Raw genomic sequence first — 22178 nt, forward strand, 5'->3', positions numbered from 1 at the left:
GTTCTTTATAGATCTTTTAACTGCATTCTCTATATTTTTGTCATTACTGTATATTGATCTTGAAAGATTTATTTACATTAATAAGTACCATATCAGTTAAGACCGCACAAAAACCGTAGAACTTTGCTATACCTTGTTATTGTTTAAAGATAAGCTTTTATATATTCAAACTTTTCATTATTGCTCTCCTAAAAAGTAGCATGGAAGTCAAATTATACACTCTTTTTGTTATTACAGATTTATACCAATTGACTCGAGCCCCGTATTTTTTTTTTTGTGAGACATTAAATAATAAAGATCCATTGAAAAGAATAAGATTATACCCGATTTATTTGGTAAAGACTCTGACTTAAGAGAATCAATAGAATTTCATACGTCTACCTTAAGAGTGAGCTACTTAGTTAATTGATAAAATTCGAAGGAATACAGCAATTCACATATAGAAGGAAACATCTCCTTTAAGAGTGGAAGACTTTTAGTAAAATATTAAAAAAAAAAAAAGGAAATGAAAATGAAAATTTCTCATATTCCTGTGGTTTGCTGTAACAATCGTAAATTGTAAAGGTGTCTTAAATGAGGACAATCTCACTTTTTTCTAAAAAGCTAATAAATAAATAAAGAGATAAATTGCTTTTTAAGTAGAATGATTAAGCATCACCAAAAAGTTTGCAAGCACAGATAAATCACCTTCAATTTTTGCTTAAAATGTACAGAAGAGATAAGTAATTACCAAGATCTATAATTATTATTGCTAATTATAGGTATAAGAAAGCTTCTAACCTTTTTTTGAAGAAGTTTTTGGCTGTAATTAATGTAAGCAAAGAAAAAGCTGTAACTTCAGCTATAACTGTTCCTTGATTTAACCATGATTATACAAACCCAAGCACTAATATATAACTGGCACAATCCTGGTGTGAAAGGTTTCAAAAAAACGGGAGCATATTCCCATGAAATTTGGGAATTGAGTACATATTATTAAATCTGAGCTAGAGGTATTCAATGCACATTCAATACAGGGCAGACATCTGTTAAAATTCAGTGGTTTGACTGCTTTTTCAAAGCTAGTTTCCTGACCGCAGAAGGCTCTAAAAATGCTGTGCCAAATAACCTGCAGGAAACTTCAACTATAATGTCATATTGAAGTGATTCACTGTTCAGATATCCTTATTATCTGATCTTCAAAAAGAGCTGAAAACAGCTTCACACTTGAGATGAAACAGAACAAGCCTTTTGTTCTCCAACCTTAGAGGCTAAACATTACCCCTAGTCTCATTATTCTATATAATACTCCTGCAAGCATTTGATACAAGATATTGTGGTAAATGTCCTGCACAATAATCCATCACAGAGCTGCCTATTAGAATTTTTCCTGAACCATTCAGTACAAATATTTCAGATAGTACTATTGCATTAGGAAGAATAAGTCAGGTAAGAGAGTTACCTAAATTGTGTTCTGAACCTCAAAGAGGCATTCTAAATAAGCAAGCCAAGGAAATAAAACTGATGTTTAGACATAAATCAGAACCTTTGGCTTGACTATGTGTGACAGTTTGAGATTGTCTCCTCACCAACAATATACATTAATGCCTAAACATATAACAAAAATAACTTTGAGAAGAGTTCAGTTGCTCCTGTCTAGAGTTCTGTCAGAAACTGCCTCTTAAGCATCTTTCCTAATATAGCAGGCTTGCCTTTCAAAGCAATTTTATGTCCTCTTCTGTTTCTTTAAACTAATTTATACTTGTTTCTTTATGTCTCTGTAACAAGCCTTCCTAAAAAAAAAAAAAAAAAAAAGAAAAAAAAAAAAAACAAAAAAAAAAAAAAAGAAAAAAAAAAAAAACAAAAAAAAAAAAAAAGAAAAAAAAAAAAAACAAAAAAAAAAAAAAAGAAAAAAAAAAAAAACAAAAAAAAAAAAAAAGAAAAAAAAAAAAAACAAAAAAAAAAAAAAGAGACTGCATGCTACTTGTAAACACTAATCTTTTTCCTAAGTTTGGAAAAAAATTGTTATTTCTCATCTTAGTGGCTTCTGAATAATCTTAGGTCAACTTCTTTCAAAAAAAATTGGAAAGTATAGCTATGATTATGAGTTCACTTTGATTCATAAAGAAATATGAGTTCTGATAAACAGAAAATGAAAGAATATTTTGATTTTAAAATTACATTTTCTTAAATCTAATATGGAGAGTAAAATCTTTACTTTTGACCAAACAATATTTTTAATTATGACTAAGTTCTTTCTCCACTGGTTCCTTTATCATCTTTTCCACTTATCATTTACACTTCCGTTGAAAGCAATTCTCCTATAGTATCAATGAATCAGCTGCAGCATCTATCTATAAAATCTCATTTTAAAGTAGATTTGTTATCACTAGCACTATCCTATCTTTCTTAATTTTCTATAATGGCATTTCCCTATGTAGCCCTCACTTAAACAAAATTTCCAAATTCAATTTAGAGTTTTCAAGTCACTTATGAATACATTTCCATACTATAGTGACAATAACCACAGCTGTCTGAGTGCTAAGATTAGCTTTAGAATTATAAGAAAAATAATAATAATAAAAGTATCAAGAAAAAGACCCAAATTAATATTTTACAGACTAATGTTCTTCTTTTGATATTTTAAGTTAAGGCCAGAAAAAAAAAATATCATAATTATTATTCAATTTAAGAATTGCGAGGAACCTACAGGGGCAACCTCTATCAACACTGCAAAGTTTATGCAACACTCCGGTATACTCATTTAGCAATTTATGTGCTATGCTAAGTTTATAATGTGCAGGTTTTCCAGCAAGAGAGCAAATCTAAGTTATTTCTGTATTTTTACACTCCAAAAGTCGCTTTCAATTGTTTTCCTTAAAAACTATAGGAAACCGTGTAAAAGAACGGTGAGATCACAGAATTAATTTCCTAGAAGTCGAATGGGAGCTTCTAGAGAGTATAGAGGTGCCAGGACTTTGAGCAGATTCTAACTAAGGTAGGGCTCTACAGGAATCTTTGCCACAGTAACTACACATCTTGTTGCATTCATTGAAATATTTGTGGCTTTATTTTCATCCTTTTTTATTGAGTATTTTCAGGGTACTTTCTTACCCTTATTTCTGTGTTGAAAACTCCAGTTTAACAAAATAAAATAAAATAAGATGGAGAAAACTGACTATTGGTCTGATCATACAATGACATTTGAATTTGCATAGATGCCTACTATCTGTTTTACAAATTTTTTTATCTTTTAGTTATAGGCACTAAAAAGGTATTCTAATTTTCTCTGTGGCATCACACTTCAACACTGGAGTGTGTCACTATTTCCTGATCTTCTATTTACCTGTTCAAATGCATATTTAATGGCTTTTCATCTGAGGTAATTTAAATTTAATAGAATTTTGGAATAGCATTCCCTGGACCTTTCTTATTAGTTTTAAAAGAGTAGGTACTTCAAAAGTTTTTATATAACTTAAAGCAGATTTTTCATTTTTAATTACTTCTAATATATACTGGCATAGAAACCTTCGTCCCATTAAGTAACATACCATCTAATTTTGCACTGTAGAAGTATGACTTCAGGGCAAGAATTCCTATCATTTCCAATGAACCTTATTAAAATAATTGGCTATTTATATAACAAGCATTTGACAAATCATTTTAACTGTAGTTGAGAAAAAAATCTTATTAAAAAGTGAATCAATTTGTGAATCATTTTTTATTACAAACAATGTTCTAAAAATCTCAACTTCACGAGTAAACTTAAATTATTCAGCACTCAGCTGCAACCTCTAACTGGATTATTTGTTAAAATATCATAGGTGGGTTCGTGCAAGAATACCAATTATTTTCAAAGCAAGTTTGAACCCAGATCAGTAAATTAGCATGTTTCCCCTCACATAACCCAAAATAGTTGTATTCTTTCAAAATTCAGTTGTTTATGCCTTTCAGAATAGAGTGAGCATAGGGATATATCTTTTTCACATGAGTACATTTATGGCATGTGTTTTGAAAAATGTTATTAGACCAACAAGTCCTGGAGGATATGATGATGGATGTTCTAAAATGACTAAAACAGATGGTTATATTCGTTCACATGTCTGTATTTGATGTACATGGGGTGAAGTGTATTCCTTTATGGCCAATCTATATACAGCTCATTTAAGCTCTCATAAAAAGTTGTCTGTGGGACTCCAGCGCACTTACATTGCACAAGTGCACATAGATGTGCTGCATAAAAATAATTTCTACTTTTTGCTAATACCTTTTCAATTCACCCTGCAGCTGCTCATAAATGTATGCATGTTTTACTGTTTATCAGTCTTAATTTTTAGATTTAATCACAGAAATAATCAAGCACTATAAATAGGAGAATGGATTGGATCTTTCGTCATAATTCTCTAACTTTTTTCCCCACTAGTGGCTGTGGAGTACCACATTTTATTACATTTAACATACATAGACACATATTTGATTAAGAGCACTTTTATAAATAACTTAAGAGCCATGGAGGATTAATAAATTAATTAATCATTTATTAGTCTTGAAACATGATTAACCAAAGTTTGTTATTCAGTATAGCAAATCACTATGTTCATGGCAAAGGCAGACAACAGCTTCCTTGGCTGTATGAGGCAGAGCATTGCCAACAGGTCAAGGGAGATGATTCTTCCTCTCTACTCAGCACTGATGAGAGGTAGAATCATAAAATGGTTTGTGTTGCAAAGGACCTTCAAGTTCCAACCCCCTCGCCATTGTCAGGAACATCTTTCAGCAGAACAGGTTTCTCAAAACCCCATCCAACCTGACCTTGAACACTTGCAGGTATGGGGCATCTGCAGTGCTATGTCCAATGCTAGGCTTCCCAGTATGAAAAAGACATGGAGCTTTTGGAACCAATCCAGCACAGGGCCACAGGACTGGAGCACCTGACCTACAAGGGGATGCTTAAAGAGTTGAGACTTCTCTGTCTGCATGAGGAGAGGCTTGGGGGAATCTTACTGTCATAAGTCTCTTTCTCTCTCTCCTTCATCTCCATGGAGAATGAGATGGGGGAAAGTATCTGCTGTTCTTGTCAGTGGCCAGTCTGGCTCAAACTTACCCATGTGGGTACCCACCCTTCTGATGGGAAGGAAGGAAGGAAGACAAAAGAGACAGACTCTCCTCAGTGCTGCTTACTTACCAGACAGGAGGTGGCAATGGTCTCAACATACAGGAAGCTCCATCTGTTTTTATTTTATTTTATTTTGTTTTTATAATGAGAGTGGTAAAACTCTGGAGAGGGGTTGTGGAGTGTCCATTTGGGCAAATACTCAAAACATGATTGAACACAGTCCTGGGAAACATGCTGTGGTTGGAGCTGGGGGTTGTACTAGGTGATCTCTAGAAGTCCCTTCCAACCTGAACAATTCTGTGATTCTGTGGTATAGGTATATGACAAATATGCCATGTATACCCATGGCAAACACACTTATTTGATAACCACTTATCAATCACTTTATCTGTTGGACTACAGTAATTTCCTTGTCTCCTCTGCAAAGGTGATAAAGAAGACCTTGTCTCCCTCCCCATAATAAAATTTGTATGAAGTAGTTTCCTCACATCACCAATGACTGTCTAGTACAGGAGGGGAAATATTTATTGCAGTGACTTCTGTCTCCATCTGACTGACAGCTCTATTATCTCAGGGCACATACACCTGAGTTGCTCTTCATGATTCACAGAGAATGATATGTCCTGCACTAAAAACATCTCCCAGAACTGGAACTGATATTTATGGAAACTGGCCTAGGCAGTGTCACCTTTGCTTGATGATCACATCAAGTAAGACCTATCCAAATAGGTTTTTGCATTTTCCTAAACTATGTTTAGCAGCTAAGGAATTGACTTCTGGTCTATACATATAATCTGTACAATAACTTAGAGACAGGAGTGGTACAAATCCTGTAAAAGATCTTTATTTTTGCTGAGAAACAGGAAGAGCTTTTCTCTCTTTTAGAATGAAATGAAATCAGAAATAAATATTGTAAACTCTAAATTTTAGATTCAGGCAAAAATTATTTTCACCATTCACTTTTTTTCTTTTTTTGGTGTATGTCTTTTGAAGTGCTATTTTGAAGCTTCCTTAAATATTGTGTGACTGACAAAGAAAATAGGATGAGAAAAGAGCAGACTAATTTCTCTCTAACAATGAAATTACTGGTATTGGAAGAGAATACTGCTTTTAAATAAACTCTAAAATCTACATGAGAATAATGATTGTATGCATAATCAACTCTGCTAAATACATGAAAGGATCACATAGAACACATTTTCAGAATCAGATGCCTTACTGATTTGTGTGGTGGATAATATGAAATCTGAGAAGATTACAAAACTTATCTATTATTTGCAGGTAATTAGCAATTTAAATTGTCCTTTGTGATGTAATGTATACACATCTGGACCACGCAACATGAATTCACTGCCAGTGCTTTGTTTTAAGGGGACAATTCCTGAATGCTGTCACTTTTGTTCATCCATGGCCATGCACAGGTCCCAGAAAAAGTCCTTCTCAGATGATAAGCAAATACTGGTGGTCAGAGTCACAGAAGCCCTGTGCACTTGGGCAGAGAAGTGTCACTGTAAGAACTAATAAGCTCCTTTGGAAAGCTGTATGACTATATTCATAGTATTCGGTGATCTGATCCCACTGAAAAATCCCTTCCTCTTCCTATGATTAAGTGGTACACTTCCACAAAAGCCTTGTGAGAATTCAGACTGAAATCTCATAGGGATATATTCTCAGGGAAGATAGGCACCTCCATTTTGGCAGTATCAAGCAATCATACTAGAGGATTAAACAAAATTCAGGCCAGATCACGAGACTGCAGAACAGCAGGTGCCTCTCATGATGCCAGATATCAAATCATAAGAAAAGGAAGAGAAACAAGATTTATTCACTGTTTTCAGTGCACTTAAGAGAAAAGCGTAGGTAGTCCAGACAGGTTATGTCTACATTTATAAGTCGTGTGGTCTTACAGAGTTGTGGCTGTAGAGTGAAATGATTAGAGCTGAGGACACAAAGTCTGCATGTCCCTACGCATACCTCAGGGATGTTTTCTCTGTAAAAGTTTTGGGCTGGCTGGGAAGGCTGAAGGCCCGTTTACCCACTGGAATGTTTTATGTCAATTCTTAGTGTGTACATGAAGAATCTTAGACTATCACACTATTTTCTTTTAGATTATTTTCATCTCAAAGGGATCCAGTTCTTATGCTCTGAGACTGCTGTCACATGAAGCAAAGCACAGTAAGTGGAGATGATCAAGAGATTTTCTTTAAAAATGCACTCCTGATTCAAACTAAAACACTCTTCCAGATGCCCTACAGAAATAATTGTATATTATTTAACACATCAGAATAAATGCAAGCTAGAAGAATATCCTGGGTATTCATATGCAAATGCAACAGCACCATGAGTTTAGCTTAAGATATTTTATGAATACAAAGGGAATACATTTGTAATGCAGAATGGTATATACTATTAGACTATTATCTCATTATATTGAGGTTCAAGTCCAAGTACTGTTTTAAAAAGATTTGCACACATAGGCAATGAGTATGATGCTATATCCTTCTCTGCCTCTGTATATTGCTTGCTTACAAATACACCCACTGATCTCAAATGAGCATCCACATGAATAAATACAAATTATAATTTCAAAAGAGTAGTTAGAGTACTGAAAAGATTTCTGGATATTCCTTCTAAAATTTTCTTTGACTTCTTCAAAGCAAACAGCCCCTTCTGTTTTGTCGCGTCTGTAGTATAAAAAGAACAATTGATGACTAAATTTTTTTTTTTCTTAAATTTTTAGAAAAATTGCCTTGACATTTTAGTCAGTCAGTCAGCAGCAGAATAAAAAGAAAAAAAAACAAGAAAAAGATATAAATTACAAAACTCATCTTTTTTCTAACAGCTGCTTCCTACAGAGATGGATCAGATCATGCAACTATGTGACAAAATTCTAAATTATAAGCATTGTTTTAATAAATAATGATATTTCATTTCAAGATTTCATTTATCTTCATTATCTTCCTCACAGAAATGTGCTGGTATATCCATAATGAATCTGTGAGTACAACAAAGACTGAAAGCGATCCTTCCTTTAAAGGTGTGGTGTGGTTGTGTTTGTCCTAAACTATCACAATGAATGAAACTGTCTTATGATTTCCTGCATCTACCTAGATGGACATAAGAAGTGGGAAGAAGGAACAGAGAACAGATGCTTAATTCAGCTCCAGTTTTCCTGTGTTCTTCCTCTAACCATCCATAATTCTATTGTGGTTCATTGATTGCTCTCTTGTGTGGGATCAAGTGCATCCTCAGCAAGTTTGCACTTGACACCATACTGAGTGGTGTAGTTAATAGGCTTGAGGGAAGGGACACCATCCAGGAGGACCTTGACAGGCTGGAGGAATGGGCCCATGTGAACCTCATAAAGTTCAAAAAGGGCAAGTGCGAGGTCTGCACCTGGGTCAGGGCAATCCCCAATATCAATATAAACTAGGGGATGAATAAATTGAGAACAGTCCTGCAGAGTAGCCCTTGGAGATCCTGGGGGATGGTGAACATGAGCCAGCGATGTGTGATGGCAGCCCAGAAAGCCAATCATTTCCTAGGCTACATAAAAAGAAACATGGCCAGCAGGTTGAGGGAGGTGATTTTGCCCCTCCACTCTTGACACCATACTGAGTGGTGTAGTTAATAGGCTTGAGGGAAGGGACACCATCCAGGAGGACCTTGACAGGCTGGAGGAATGGGCCCATGTGAACCTCATAAAGTTCAAAAAGGGCAAGTGCGAGGTCTGCACCTGGGTCAGGGCAATCCCCAATATCAATATAAACTAGGGGATGAATAAATTGAGAACAGTCCTGCAGAGTAGCCCTTGGAGATCCTGGGGGATGGTGAACATGAGCCAGCGATGTGTGATGGCAGCCCAGAAAGCCAATCATTTCCTAGGCTACATAAAAAGAAACATGGCCAGCAGGTTGAGGGAGGTGATTTTGCCCCTCCACTTTCGTGAGATTTGAACTGGAGTACTGTATCCAGCTCTGGTGTCCCCAGCACAGGAAAGGTATGGATCTGTTAGAGTAGATCCTCCTTCACAGGAGGGATACAAGAATGGTCAGAGGGTTGAAGTGTTTCTTCCATGAAGACAGGCTGAGTGAGTTGGGGTTGTTCATCCTGGGGAAGAAAAGATTCCAGGGACATCATATTGCAGCCTTTCAACATATAAAGAGGGCTTATAAAATATATGGAGAGAGATTTTTTCACCATGGCCTGTAGTGATAGGAAAACGAACAATGCTTTTAAAGAAATTTTTTGTGATGAGAGTGGTGAGACACAGGAACAGGTTTTCTAGAGAACTGTGGATGCCCCATAACTCAAAGTATTCAAGGCCGGGTTGGATGGGGCTTTAAGAAACCTGGTCTAGCGAAAGATGTCCTGCCCATATCAGAGATCTTTGAAGGTCCTTTCCAACCCAAACCATTCTATGATTTTATGGTCTATATCACCATATCTATCTATATTAAGTCAAAGTTGCAAATATTAACACACTCAATAATAATAATAATTCTGTACTGATGTAATAATGTGGCTAAGAGTTTCTTCTTGATATCCTTTCTTGACAAAAAGTGGTGTGACAATAAAAGAACAGCCCCATGTTATAAATCACTTAGCATCTCAAGGCTGCGTCAAAGAACTCATGTTCAAAACTTTAAGAAAAGGACTTTTGACCATACAGAAATACAAGGATATCAATCTAAATAGCAAGCATTCTTTGGCTGTTAGAAAGATTGAGTCATATAAAGAGATGGAAAGTGTGCTCATTCACAAAGTGTATTGCTTGTCAAACTGACAAGTGAAGGTAAAAGCTTACGATAACAGAAATCAGTTATGCTATTTTAAGGACCACCCTAACAGACAAGGTGAGTTTAGGTTTCCCAATCACTGTTATTCCATTTAAAATCTGTTTTCCTTTGCAGATTTTTTCTGTGCCAAATTCTTGCCAATACAGCCTTGTGAGCATTCCCATGGAGAAGTCTAAGACTGAATAAAAAGAAAATGGACAATCATCAAAAAGCTGCCAAAACCAGAATGTTGAATTTGGGAAAACAAATATAGAAAGTAAGCAGGAAGAAATGCTTATTTTTCTTGACTCAAGTTGTGAAAAGGAAACAAAAGAATATCATTTAGATATTACAGAATGACCTTTTCCAGTCAAGAAAACAATCTTGTACCACTTTTCGTAACAGAATTGAAATGAACACATGTTTTTTTGCAAGTATGAAAGGGAGCCCAAAAAAGGAGAACACAAAAGAGTAAAATGACATTGAGGTCCCAGATAATAGCTTTTGCTTGTTTGAATGCATAATCTTGAAGAAAACTGAAAATATTTGTACAATAGATACTGCATGGTATAATGCAATATTAAGTGATAAAGAATAAACATAACACATCAAGAGATACTGAATTCATTGTTGCTGCTCTTACCCAAGAAAACCCTCTATTGATGTAAACTGAAGTTTGAATGATGAGTGCATCATCATACCTTCATCTGAAGTATCCTACCTGTTTAAGTATGAAGTATTATATTTAAGAAATATAAATTCCAAACTGATGATAGATTAAGGAAAAATCCAGCCCATGAAAGTAGGAATGGAAGAGGCCAGATGAATCATAGTGTCCAGTTCCCTGTCTGTTACTGAAGAATTTCATATAAATCCTGGGACTAATCATCATTTTCTTAAAATATTTATCTTTTACAAAATGACTGTAGCAGTATAATCCACATTTTTATTCCACATTCTTATTTCACAAAACCATGCAAGACCATTTACACATCATTTTCAAGAAACCAGTCTAGTTACTGAACACCTAAGAGGGAAGCTTTGTGAGTTTTTTTGTAAAAGTGTTTGTTTTCATTCAGTATTAGCAAGACTCATTTCTGGTACTTTTGTGTAATGTATTCAGGAATACAAACAGTTATTTTCATTCTGAAGACACACACTGAAAAGGCATATTATAAAATGTATGTTAGAAAATGTGTGATGTTGACATTGCAATGATAACTATTGTTGAATTTAAAGAGATCATTTTAATTCAATATTTATTATTAATTCAAATATAAAGAGGAACTTCTATGTGCAACTTATCTCCATTTGTCATCTTTTTAATGCAGAATATGAATGAATCTAATATCTTTTACAATCAAATGGCACCTCATGCATTTTTGGAACATTAATATCTTTCCATGGTAAAATAATACAAATCCTTAAAAAAGACAGTAATTAAGGGAGGAGAGATTTAACCTCCTACTAAAGACATTTATAATGGCTATTGACAATGTTAGTGACTTTTATACCATAGAAACACATCTTCTTAAAAGTACCATTCATTGTATAGTTCAGTCCGTGTGTGGGTCATAAGAAATCCACCCCTCTGTTCAATATCCCCATAAAACCCAAAAGCAATCAGGAAGATCTGTTTCCTCCCACTATGACATCTTATGAAAGAAACTTAGGCATCAAAGAAGGAAGCTTAATAAAAGCCTCCGCTCAACATCCAGTTCTGGTTAAGACAGGAAAAAATTGAAAAGAAACTTCCAACAAAATGCTGCATAAAGAATGCAGAAAGTAAGGATCTTCTGCCAAATAAATGGTACAGCTCTGTCTTCAGTATAGGTCACTGTCGCAGTGAAATACACCACAGAATAAAAGGAGTTTTGAGAAGGCCATGGAGAAACCATTTAAAACTCTCTCGACAAACTCTCATGTGAAGCAGAAAAGGAAACAATTTGAACTGTTTGCATAGAAAAAAATAAGAGGGAACATGACAAATGTATGCAAAATAATGTGTCATACAGAAGGCACTCAAAAGCTGCTTTTCTTCTAGTCTTATAATACGAAAAGAATGAAACGTAAAAATGCCAAAAGACAGCAGGTTTGAAATTGAAAAGGGTTTTTTTTCTATATACAACATTAGACCATGAAACTCAATGCATCAGGAAATCGTTAAGGTCAGTAATTCAACAAGAAAAAAAAGCTATTGCAAGTATATATGAATGAGAAAAATAAGCAGTGCTATATAAGCAAATGCTAACAGGAGTGAAACAAAATTTGAGAGGATATTATACTTCCTACCAGGGATTTTAAGCCAATCTCTGGCTATCACAGAATTAAATAAAATCTTCAAGTAGAGGCCAAGTTATGCCTCTTCTTTTCATGGTGGGGATGTCCTGACCCCTCCTGTGAAGCATATAGTGTTGGTCTACTACCTGAGACTTAAGGCTTTTTCTCTCTGGGCTCCTGGTAGTCTTATCTCAGTCACTTACTGCTTTCAGCAAGGTATTTCTTTGGATTTCAAGGAAAACAAACTCCTACTTCTAATGGCCCCCAAATTGTTGTCACTGTCGTCCAATCTCACCACAAGATTCATCATCAAAACTTTATTTGGCTTCGACTGAAAAGCCCATTATTTTTTACCTCATTAGAGAATTTGTTTTCCCAGGCAGTTTCACACAAAAGTTTTCTTGGACTTCTGTGGATGGGGCAAATGTTTGCTGTGTTTCCATACCTGGTGGTTCTGCCATTTTGTGCTTCACTCTTTGTCTACTTACACAGTTTCTGTTTTAGGAAGAATATTTTAGTGACTTTTCTTCCAGTTACCTCTACTGGCTATTCGCTCTTTTCTTCTTTATTAGTCATCTCTCCTAGACACCTTTCAAATTACCCACTTTCTCTTACATTTTAATAAGGCAAAGTTCTCTTAAATTCCCAAATGAGCACGGTATATCTGTTTTCCGTCAGTTCTTAGCTAAGTAACTGGGCAGCCACAGGAATAGTTTTCAGTCTTCAGCTCAAAAATGCTCAGGTGTATAAGCTCCCTAAGACATACCTATACATGTAACTCACTGTTACTATACCATATAGCTTATTGCTACTACATTATATAATTCACTGCTAGCGTAATTTGTTAAAACTATGCAAATAGCTAATGGACACCCTCGCACAAAATAAAAAGTAACAGCTGGGTTAGATCTAGAACTCTCCAGTCCCAAAGAGATAATAAAGGGGAAGCCATAGTGAGTGCTCATCAGCAGAAGCATGGGATGAACATCTGGTATGGTGCAATTGTGTCTACCCTAGTAGATTAGATTTGCCCACTTATCTAGGGGCTCCTTTGGCTTGGAACAAGCTGCATCTGTGCAAGATATAATTGGTTTTAGCCTCCCAAATAAGGCAGCTGCCTGAAAACTACCTGTGGCAAATGGTTTCTGGAGTGTTCTACCACCAAACTGTAGCCAGGAATGGTTTAGCAAAAGCACTCGTTCATTGTAACACAGAAAATCCATGGCACAGGATGTTCTACAGCTTCCTCACACATATTTCTTCCTGGTACCTGGAAAAGTTACTAGGATTTGAACCTGCTGGTAGAGCTGAAGCTGTAGATTATGCATCATGTCAGCTGGCCAGAAAGGCCTGGCCACTGGCCTTTCCCAGCTGCAAACCCACAGTTAAAAGCCAGGTAGTTGGGATGATGCCTACCAAAATGTGATATGACACTCTGTGATGTGGTCCCCACCTGTGCAGTTTCCCAATATGTTAATGTAGCATATACAGACAGCACAAATCATCTATGATGGGAAGGTAGAAAGCAGAGAAGTCTGTATAAACACTGGGAAGGGCTTGCTTACATTATTAAATGTGTTTGATTAATAACCTTTATTCTTCTTGGAGTGCAAGGCATTTAGTTATGGCTGACAGAGTTAATGCTCTTCAGCATATTAAACCACATGCAAATCAAACCCTTAAATCTGAACTCTTTATTATTTCTAACTTGATTTTCTTTGGTTGGATCTGTGTGTCATTTCAGTTAGCTGTGCAGTAACCCACACTTCGACATGTATTGTTACTAATGCCCCTGTTTTCTATGTTTTCAGCAGGCAACCTATCTGATAAACACAATAATGTGTATTGTCTATATATCCCAATGTTATGGAATATATTTTGTAGAAAAACTGTCCATTTCAGTCTTGGTGTTTCCATGGATTTTGACTTGTTCTGCAGAATTGTATTTCTGAGCTGTTCTAATAAGTGACAGTATAATCCTTCTATATGTAGATGAAGGCAATTTGAACAGCAATTTGTCCAGCATTTTCATCTATCATATGAAAAATGATTAGTGAGGCTGATAATGGTTTAACAGCGGATGCTCGTTCATGAATAGCAGTAGGCTTTTCCAATACAAGCTGCATAGATCTCAGAAGATTGACTATCTTGAAATTCATGGTTAAAGAGAAGGGAATTATAACGCACCCAGTGATTACATGCTGCTTTCTGGTGAATGACAAGGCTTTCAGTCAAAGTGATCCTGTAGGAACAAAATCATTTGCTGCTCTTTACAAATGAACTTCCCTGCCACAGAGGACACCCTAGCCTTCCTAGGCAAGAGTTGTATGCCATTTTCAGGAACTGATGTGCTCTAAGTTACTCCTTGGAAGAGCTGCTTGCTTGGTGCAGTGAGACTGTTGGGAGACTTGCCTTGCCTCAAGGTAGTCCTTGCAAACACGTTCTCTCTCCTTGTTGCTAGATGCTGTCAATAGTACGGTTGAAAGTCAGGTTGCCATACATTAACAGCATGACTAACTGTAACCTGGGTAGTGTTTGGGGAGAATCTTCAGATAAGTAAATACTTCTTATATAAGGGAGGGATATTTAAAAGAGTTGTTGTTGTTGGGTGTCACCACAAAAATCTACCCAGGTTTTCTCTCCAAGGTAGACTTTCCTAGCCAAACATTGGTTTGTTTACGAGCACTGAAATGGGAAACTTTCCTTCCTTTTTTGTCACTGGAGAATCAGAATCTTTTCAGACAATCATTGTCAATTAATATCAGTTTTGCAATAAATCTAGAATATACAATCAGAGCAATAGCTAATGATCTCTTTTATAATTTACATATCAATTATTTACATGGGTAAAAGGTCAAGGAATCTCAGAAATATTGACAGGATATTTGTTGATGTGAATGACAGAATACCAGCTTGGGGAATGTATTTCGACTGCAAAATCAATCACCTAGCTTAATTGATTTAGCAACAGAATATTAGACATGAAAGAAATCCAGGATAAAATACCCTGTACAAGAGAAATATAATGTGATTTTTTGAAATCTTAACAGTTTAGATGAAGGTACGTGTCTTGCAATGAGGTCATTTTAATTTACGATTTTTTACAATGGAACTACTTTGACAGACTTCTTGCTTGATTTACAGTGAGTTCAGAATTGAAGTGCTCAACTTTATGAAGCAGAGGAATTTGTATCAAAGGAGCTTTGTGAAATGAGCTAAAGGGATATGATATGAAAGAGTTATATTAAGTCCACCACTGGAAGTACCATACTTCCTCCTGATTGCAGAGACCTCCTCTGCTGCTTCTCATAGCACGCATTCTTAGAGACTCTCTGAACACCTGTGTATTGCATAGGATTTATTACCACACCTTAAATCAGACTATCTGAAAGTGACTGAATTTCATTGTCCCCCAAAGAGTAACTGTTCACATAAACTTGTCTTATCTCACATCACTTTAGCTGCCTTCCTGGGTTCCAGTCTCCCCACAGAGAGTCTGAATGACCCATATGAGAGGTCTATTTTATTCTGAAGCAAAGCACACTTTGCTGATTATCATGTTCATTAGCTAAATGTTAAATACCTGAATATTTTTTAAATGATACTGGGGACATAATATCACTCCATAATGCACTGCTGCATGCTTTTCTTCCATTAATTAGGTAATAAGAGATGCAATTTTGCAGACAGCATTATTAAGCATGCAATTTGCTTGATGAAAATTTGTGGTGTTACTCACTTCGCTGCATCCTTAACAAAGGTCACGTCTCTGACAGATAATGGAAGGATTATGTTGATTATGTGACTGGTCCCATGATGAAGCGTGCCTAAGAATGTTAGGCCACATGATGATGTTTTCATATGAGCTCTTCTGTATGACTGCGCACCAATGGCGCACAAAAGTGTGTCTGCCTGTACCCTCACCACAGCAGTCACAGGGATAAAGGTCTTCCTGTCTTTTCACTCTCAATGACTTTTGCTTCACTTATTGGCTGGCAGACTCATGTAAAATGCATGCAAGTACAAGGAAGGGGGTTGGGAACAACAACGTACTGCAGTGACAATTTGTCTGAGGTACAATTTTTAAGCTACAGTTAATTTTGGGTTATAGCTAGACATAATCTTGCCTGCTTTCCCAGTCTCAAGACTTTTGAACTCTTCGTTACATGTTTTAAAAGTTGGCAAAGATTATGCCTTGCCATCATGATTACAGTATGAATTCTTGACTGAGTGCTCTAATGATATGACCATTAAAACAAAAGGAAGTATGACTGTTGCTGGCAGTCGGCTCCACTAGATGGTCATCCCCTGAATGAACCCAGGGGACTAGACAGAACAGATCCCAAAGGAGTGGATAATATCCAGCATTTCTGTGTTCCTAGTGGAGAAGGTAGACACATAATTTAACTAGATTATGTTAGTGGGACTGCCTATGTTACCTACGTAATTAACTGAGAGAGAGTGTGGCCAAAGTTAATGAAATTGAATATCCATATTCAGGTCTTTGGAGACACTCCCATTGAGTATATAAAGGACATAATGAACATAACTAGTTATTTGAGCTGGACTGTATTGGTTTCTGACACTTCAAATTATAGATAAGTATCTAAATGGAGCACTTAAATAAGGTAGACTGGATTCAGTGCTCATTCACTCTGATTTAAATGAGTGGATTTATCTTCCATGTAAAAATGCAAGTGGATTCTTGACTGTTTGTTTGAGTTTTTAACCTTCTAACTGAGTAACAGTTGGTTTCCAAATGCATCAATAACATGACATTTTAAGAACCATGCCGTGCTTTATTGCACAAAATAAAACACGAATTTGGCACACAAGTTTCTCCTTAGGCAAGCACTTGTTCTAAACGACTTTTGCATATGACAAAATCCCAGCTTCTACTTAAGTGATAAACAGATAATGCAGATTGCATTGATAGGTTAGAACAGGATCTAGTCAGTCACCTGCAAATATATGTGCATAGTTCTCACTATTTCATTTTGATCACACAGAACTTCTGATTCCATTAAGTGGAGAAAAATGACCTATAACTTTCAGTATAAGCACAAAAATGCAATGTCTATTTACTGATTAAAATTTTTGTTGGTGAAGTGTGGATCTTACTATTAATCCACCCCATGAAATATTATCGAAATCTCAAGATTTTTTTCCCCACATGACTATTTGTCATTTCTGCAACTACACTAGGATACTGACCTGCTGTTTCCAGTCTGACCCGAAACCAGGAAAAAATCTTCAGAAAAATGATAATGACTATCAAAAGATCCTATATTTTAGGCAGGAATAAATGTCCATCTGATTTAAGTCTGGAACTTCTACTCTTGATTTTAAGTATTGTGATTCAAAACATTTATTTGTAATTTATAAATGCTTAGGTAAAGAAAGATCTAGAAGACTTATTTATACACAAATTTCTTTTCTGTTATTCTTTCCACTTTCGTCTAGCTTTAATCAAAAGAAACCCACAAACAATTGCAAGCTTCCAACAATTTCCATTTAATCCATGCTAGATGTGGTTACCTTTTCTTACCCTGCTCTAGAGTATGCATAGCAAATTATGTACTGTTGTGTCCACTAAGTTGGAAATAAGGTCATTTTCTGAACATAGTAGTAGTATTCACTAGTTTTAGCTTGCTCATAATATAAAGGCCAAACACTGATATACTTCAGGAAAGCAAATCTGATATTAATCCTCAACATTACAAGCAATAAAACAGCTCCTATCTATAAACACAATAAAAGTTACCATATGGAACTTACTGTGCTGGCAGTGAATCCCATTAAATCCCTCTGGACATTTGCAAACATATCCTATGAATGTGTCGCCTCGGTACGCTTCACTGATTTCACATATCCCACCATTATGACACGGGTTAGGAAGGCAGGGTCCTGAGAGAGGGGAAAAAGGGAAAAATGTGTAAACATACATAATAACAACCATAATAATTTCTTACATTTATATGAATTCATTAAAGAAATAAAATCTCTTATGTAGACCTTAATATTCCACTAAACCACTAAAATATACCCTTCACTTAGTTCAGATAACTTGCCAGCACAGATTTTTATGAACAAGAAAAAATATGAAGCATGTCACTACTCATTAATCACAACATTATTTTTTAATGTAAGAGAAGACAGGAGACAGAGAAGCTAAATCTTGTTCTCCTATTAAAGATAACAGACATTCTAACTTTTATACCACTGAGGAAATATGTGTTAATCAAAAGTGCCTATCATGTACAGAGTGACATGTACAATATCCCTGAATAATCACTACATGTCAAGTTAGTAGTTTGAGGAGATCTTTGCTATGGCTTTGGGGGACTTTCTGAATATGTGCCTATCTGGGCCAGCAGTTAGCAGCTACTAAACCAACTATTCCTTTCTTACTGAGTGGCTTTTCAGGGTATCCACTTCAACCTGATTTCAAAAAGGTCTTCTGACTAAATTGTCTCTTTTTTTCCCTCCACTTGCTAGGATGCCTAAAATTTCAGTAGTGAAATCTAATTTGTTAGATTTCCAATGACTATACATACCTTTAAATAGCAGGTACGGAGGTCTAAAGTTTATTCATTTAACAGCACGTGTTAGAAGCCTTTTACATCATATTACCTTAGTAATATTACCTGTAACCTGCCTCCTACCAGAAGAAAACACTTTAGCATTTTGGTGACTTTTTTTTTTGCCAATCTTACTTTAAAGAACTGGTAATCATTGATTGGAAAACCTTATGTGCAAGTTTGTCTGTGAAATGGTTAGTGAATTTAGTATAAAGTATATTATTTGCAATCTTTGCTATGTACTCAGAAAGGTGTTAATCTTCCTTTACTGGAATGCAATGTCATAATTATTCACCCACATAAAATTGCATTTGAAACAAAAAAAACCAAACCAAACCAAAACAAAAAAACCACCACCAAACCCAGAAAACTCCTTTCCACAGCATAATTTACTGATAATCAGCACTGGGAATTGAATGATTTAAACTTAAAAGAGCTATAAATTTAATGTTTCTGAGGGTCTTCCTATAAGTTTATGTTTTCAATTACAAACCCAACGTTTGACAGATGTTTACAACCACTGCATTCATTCAGAATGTCACATTAATGAAAACTGCACTCTAAGAAAATATTAATTTGCAAAAGATAAAAATTAACGGAATGACAAGGATATCAGAACTCATTCCCCAGTTATAAATGCCAGGGTGGTTATAGCAATTTGAGAAACTGTCCATGTACACATTTCTATTGCAACTTACATCATTGGCCTATTCCAGGACACAATCCTGCAGAAGTTATGCTTGTGTGCATCATTAAGCATGAGATATATCTCACTGAACTCAATAAATAAAAGACATGAATATATAGTATTCATTCATATATAGTATTCATATAGTAGCTTATTCTAAATCAGTAGTAAAAAAAAAAAAAGGCAAAAATAATGAAAATGAAACAGAAGTGACTGACTATTACCTTTTGGCTTTTTCCCGTCCACATTCTGCATTACAATTTAAATGTAATGGTACACTACATTCTTAATTCCAGGCAACATATATCACTCCTTTAACAAGTCAAAAAAGACTCATGGCTTTCAAGTATCACAGCTTCTCTTCATGACATTTCTCCTCTGTAATATTTTGGGAGGAAAGCTGCTTAAAAATTTGCACTTTTGGTGTCCCAATGAATATGAGCTATGCATTTTTTTTAAGTGTCTATCATAGTTCTGCAGTTAGGGGTGTACCTGCAAGTAGCCTCATATGTTAATTATTTCTATGCAAGCGGAACTCTAATCTTACAAGAACAACAAATCTTTTAATAATTGCTTTCTCATTTTGCTTGCTGCTTTCTCCATATGGCTTGTTAAGCACATGTTCAGCATACTTTCATTGATTTTCTTTAGATTTTGCATTTTTCAGATCAGTACAAAGGCTTAAAAGGTCATTTGAGGTGCACAGTAATAAATATACTGTGCATGCTAGTATTTCTAACTAATCTTAGTCTTCCACAATGCCTTCCTACTGAAAAAAAAACCCCACACCATCAATATGTACACTTTTTATTTTGCCTGATTATAGCTGTTATTTGGTCATAGACATATAATAGCAGTATTCTCAATTTAAATGATGAGTAATTTTGCTTTGGGTTTTTTTTTTTTGTTAATAGAAATTGGTTGTTCAAAAATGATTTTGAGAGCAATGAAACATCCTAATTAAATGCACTGAAACTAGTAAACAACAATCATCCAATTTTCACTAGTTAGCATTCATTTCCTAAAAACGACATGGGTTAGACTCATCTGCATTCTAAAAGAATGAATGATGGAGACTTTAAAAGCCTGTATCACCATACCTTGTTTCTCCTAATTCTCCAGAGGACTATACTCTGAGTTCATACACCTTCAGGATATTTAAATTGTATGAAACTTCAAGCATATGATTCTTTTTTTTTTTACTGACTCTACAGGACCCCTTATGCAAATTATGCAGGTTTAACTGTCTTGAAGATTCTGGGCCTTAATCCTACTATCACTCCATTTAAGCATCAAAAATAGTATGTAAGATTTAGGCACTTCTGCCAGACGAAGATTCTACCTGGACTTGTGCAAAACATTTGACACTGTCCCGCATGACATTCTGGTCTCTAAATTGAAAGACATTGATTTGATGGATCCACTCAGTGGATCAGGAACTGGCTGTCTGGCAGCACTGAAAGGGTTGCAGTAAATGACTCCATATCCAAGTGGTGACCAGTGAAGAGTGGTGTTCCTCAGGGGTCAGTACTGGGACCAGTGTTGTTTAACGTCTTTGTTGGTAACATGGACAGTGGGACAGAGTGCACCCTCAGCGAGTTTGTCAATGACACCAAGATCTGTGGTGCACTCGACATGCTGGAAGGAAGGGATGCCATCCAGAGGGACCTGGACAGGCTTGAGAGGTGGACTTCATGAAGTTCAACCAGACCAAGTGCATAGTCCTGCATCTGGGTCACAGCAATCTTAGGCACAAATACAGGCTGGGCAGAAAATAGATTGAGAGCAGTCCTGAAAAGAAGGATTTGGGGATGTTAGTTGAAGAGAAGCTCAACATGAGCTGGCAGTGTGCTTACAGCCCAGGAAGCCAACCACATCCTGGGCTGTATCAAAAGCAGCATGGTCAGCAAGTCGAGCGAGGTGTTCAAGACCAGGATGAATGGGGCTTTGAGCAACCTGGTCTGGTGAGAGGTGTCCCTGCCCGTGACAGGGGATAGGAACTCGAAGGTCTTGAAGGTCCTTTCTAACTGAAACCATTCTATGATTCTATGATGAAAGGTCCCAACTAACTTCCATAGGTACTTATAGGCTTTTAAATAACATTGCATTGAGTGCTGGATAATTAATGCCCTGACAATCTGATTAATATTCTTGGTTACTCAGATCTATAGCAACAAGTTCAAAAACATTCTTCTTTACCAAAAAAATAAAACCTCAAACTTGTCAACTGATTTTCAAAAAGCAGTGGACTGCAGGGATTTGGTTTTTTTAGATCAATAACGCTGTAATACTTTTGCAGGTAATCTTTAAGTGGCTTCCAACACAAAGAGAACAACAACATTTGATCAATATTAATGAGCAGTGGAATTCAATGGTATGCTTTCTGGGCATTTTTATCCATGTTCATATAAAATAATGTCAACAAGATTAATTGTGCACTAAAAGTAATAGATCTATTCACTTTGCTGCTCTTTTGAGTCCTTCTTTTTGCAGTTCCAGGGGTATTAGCCAACATAATAAGTATAGTTCAAAATACATCATCCTGTTATTCAATTGAAATCCCATGCTGTTTTTGAAAAAATATTGCAAGTTAACTGAAAGCACAGCAGGTTTTAAATTTTTTAGATGCTCTTAGTGAAATCTGAGATTTTATAGATGGATGAATCAAACAAATGCATCCTCAGTAGAGCTGCAAAGGAGCTGAAGGCAGAACCGTGTTATCTGTTTTCTTCTTTGACAAGTACAGTCAACTAAAA

At 35.8% G+C, this 22178-nt stretch overlaps 1 protein-coding gene across 1 annotated transcript in view; it reads right to left on the reverse strand.

The window, feature by feature from the left end:
• EDIL3 (EGF-like repeats and discoidin I-like domains 3) overlaps nucleotides 1–22178 on the reverse strand; it is a 187898-nt gene that overhangs the window by 107747 nt on the left and 57973 nt on the right. Inside the window, exon 4 of the mRNA XM_014960493.1 lies at nucleotides 17932–18060. Coding sequence (XP_014815979.1) covers nucleotides 17932–18060 — 129 coding nt within the window. The remainder of the gene's footprint in view (nucleotides 1–17931; nucleotides 18061–22178) is intronic.

Source organism: Calidris pugnax, unplaced genomic scaffold, assembly GCF_001431845.1.
Source record: "Calidris pugnax isolate Ruff unplaced genomic scaffold, ASM143184v1 scaffold326, whole genome shotgun sequence".
NCBI classification, from domain to species: Eukaryota; Metazoa; Chordata; class Aves; order Charadriiformes; family Scolopacidae; genus Calidris; species Calidris pugnax.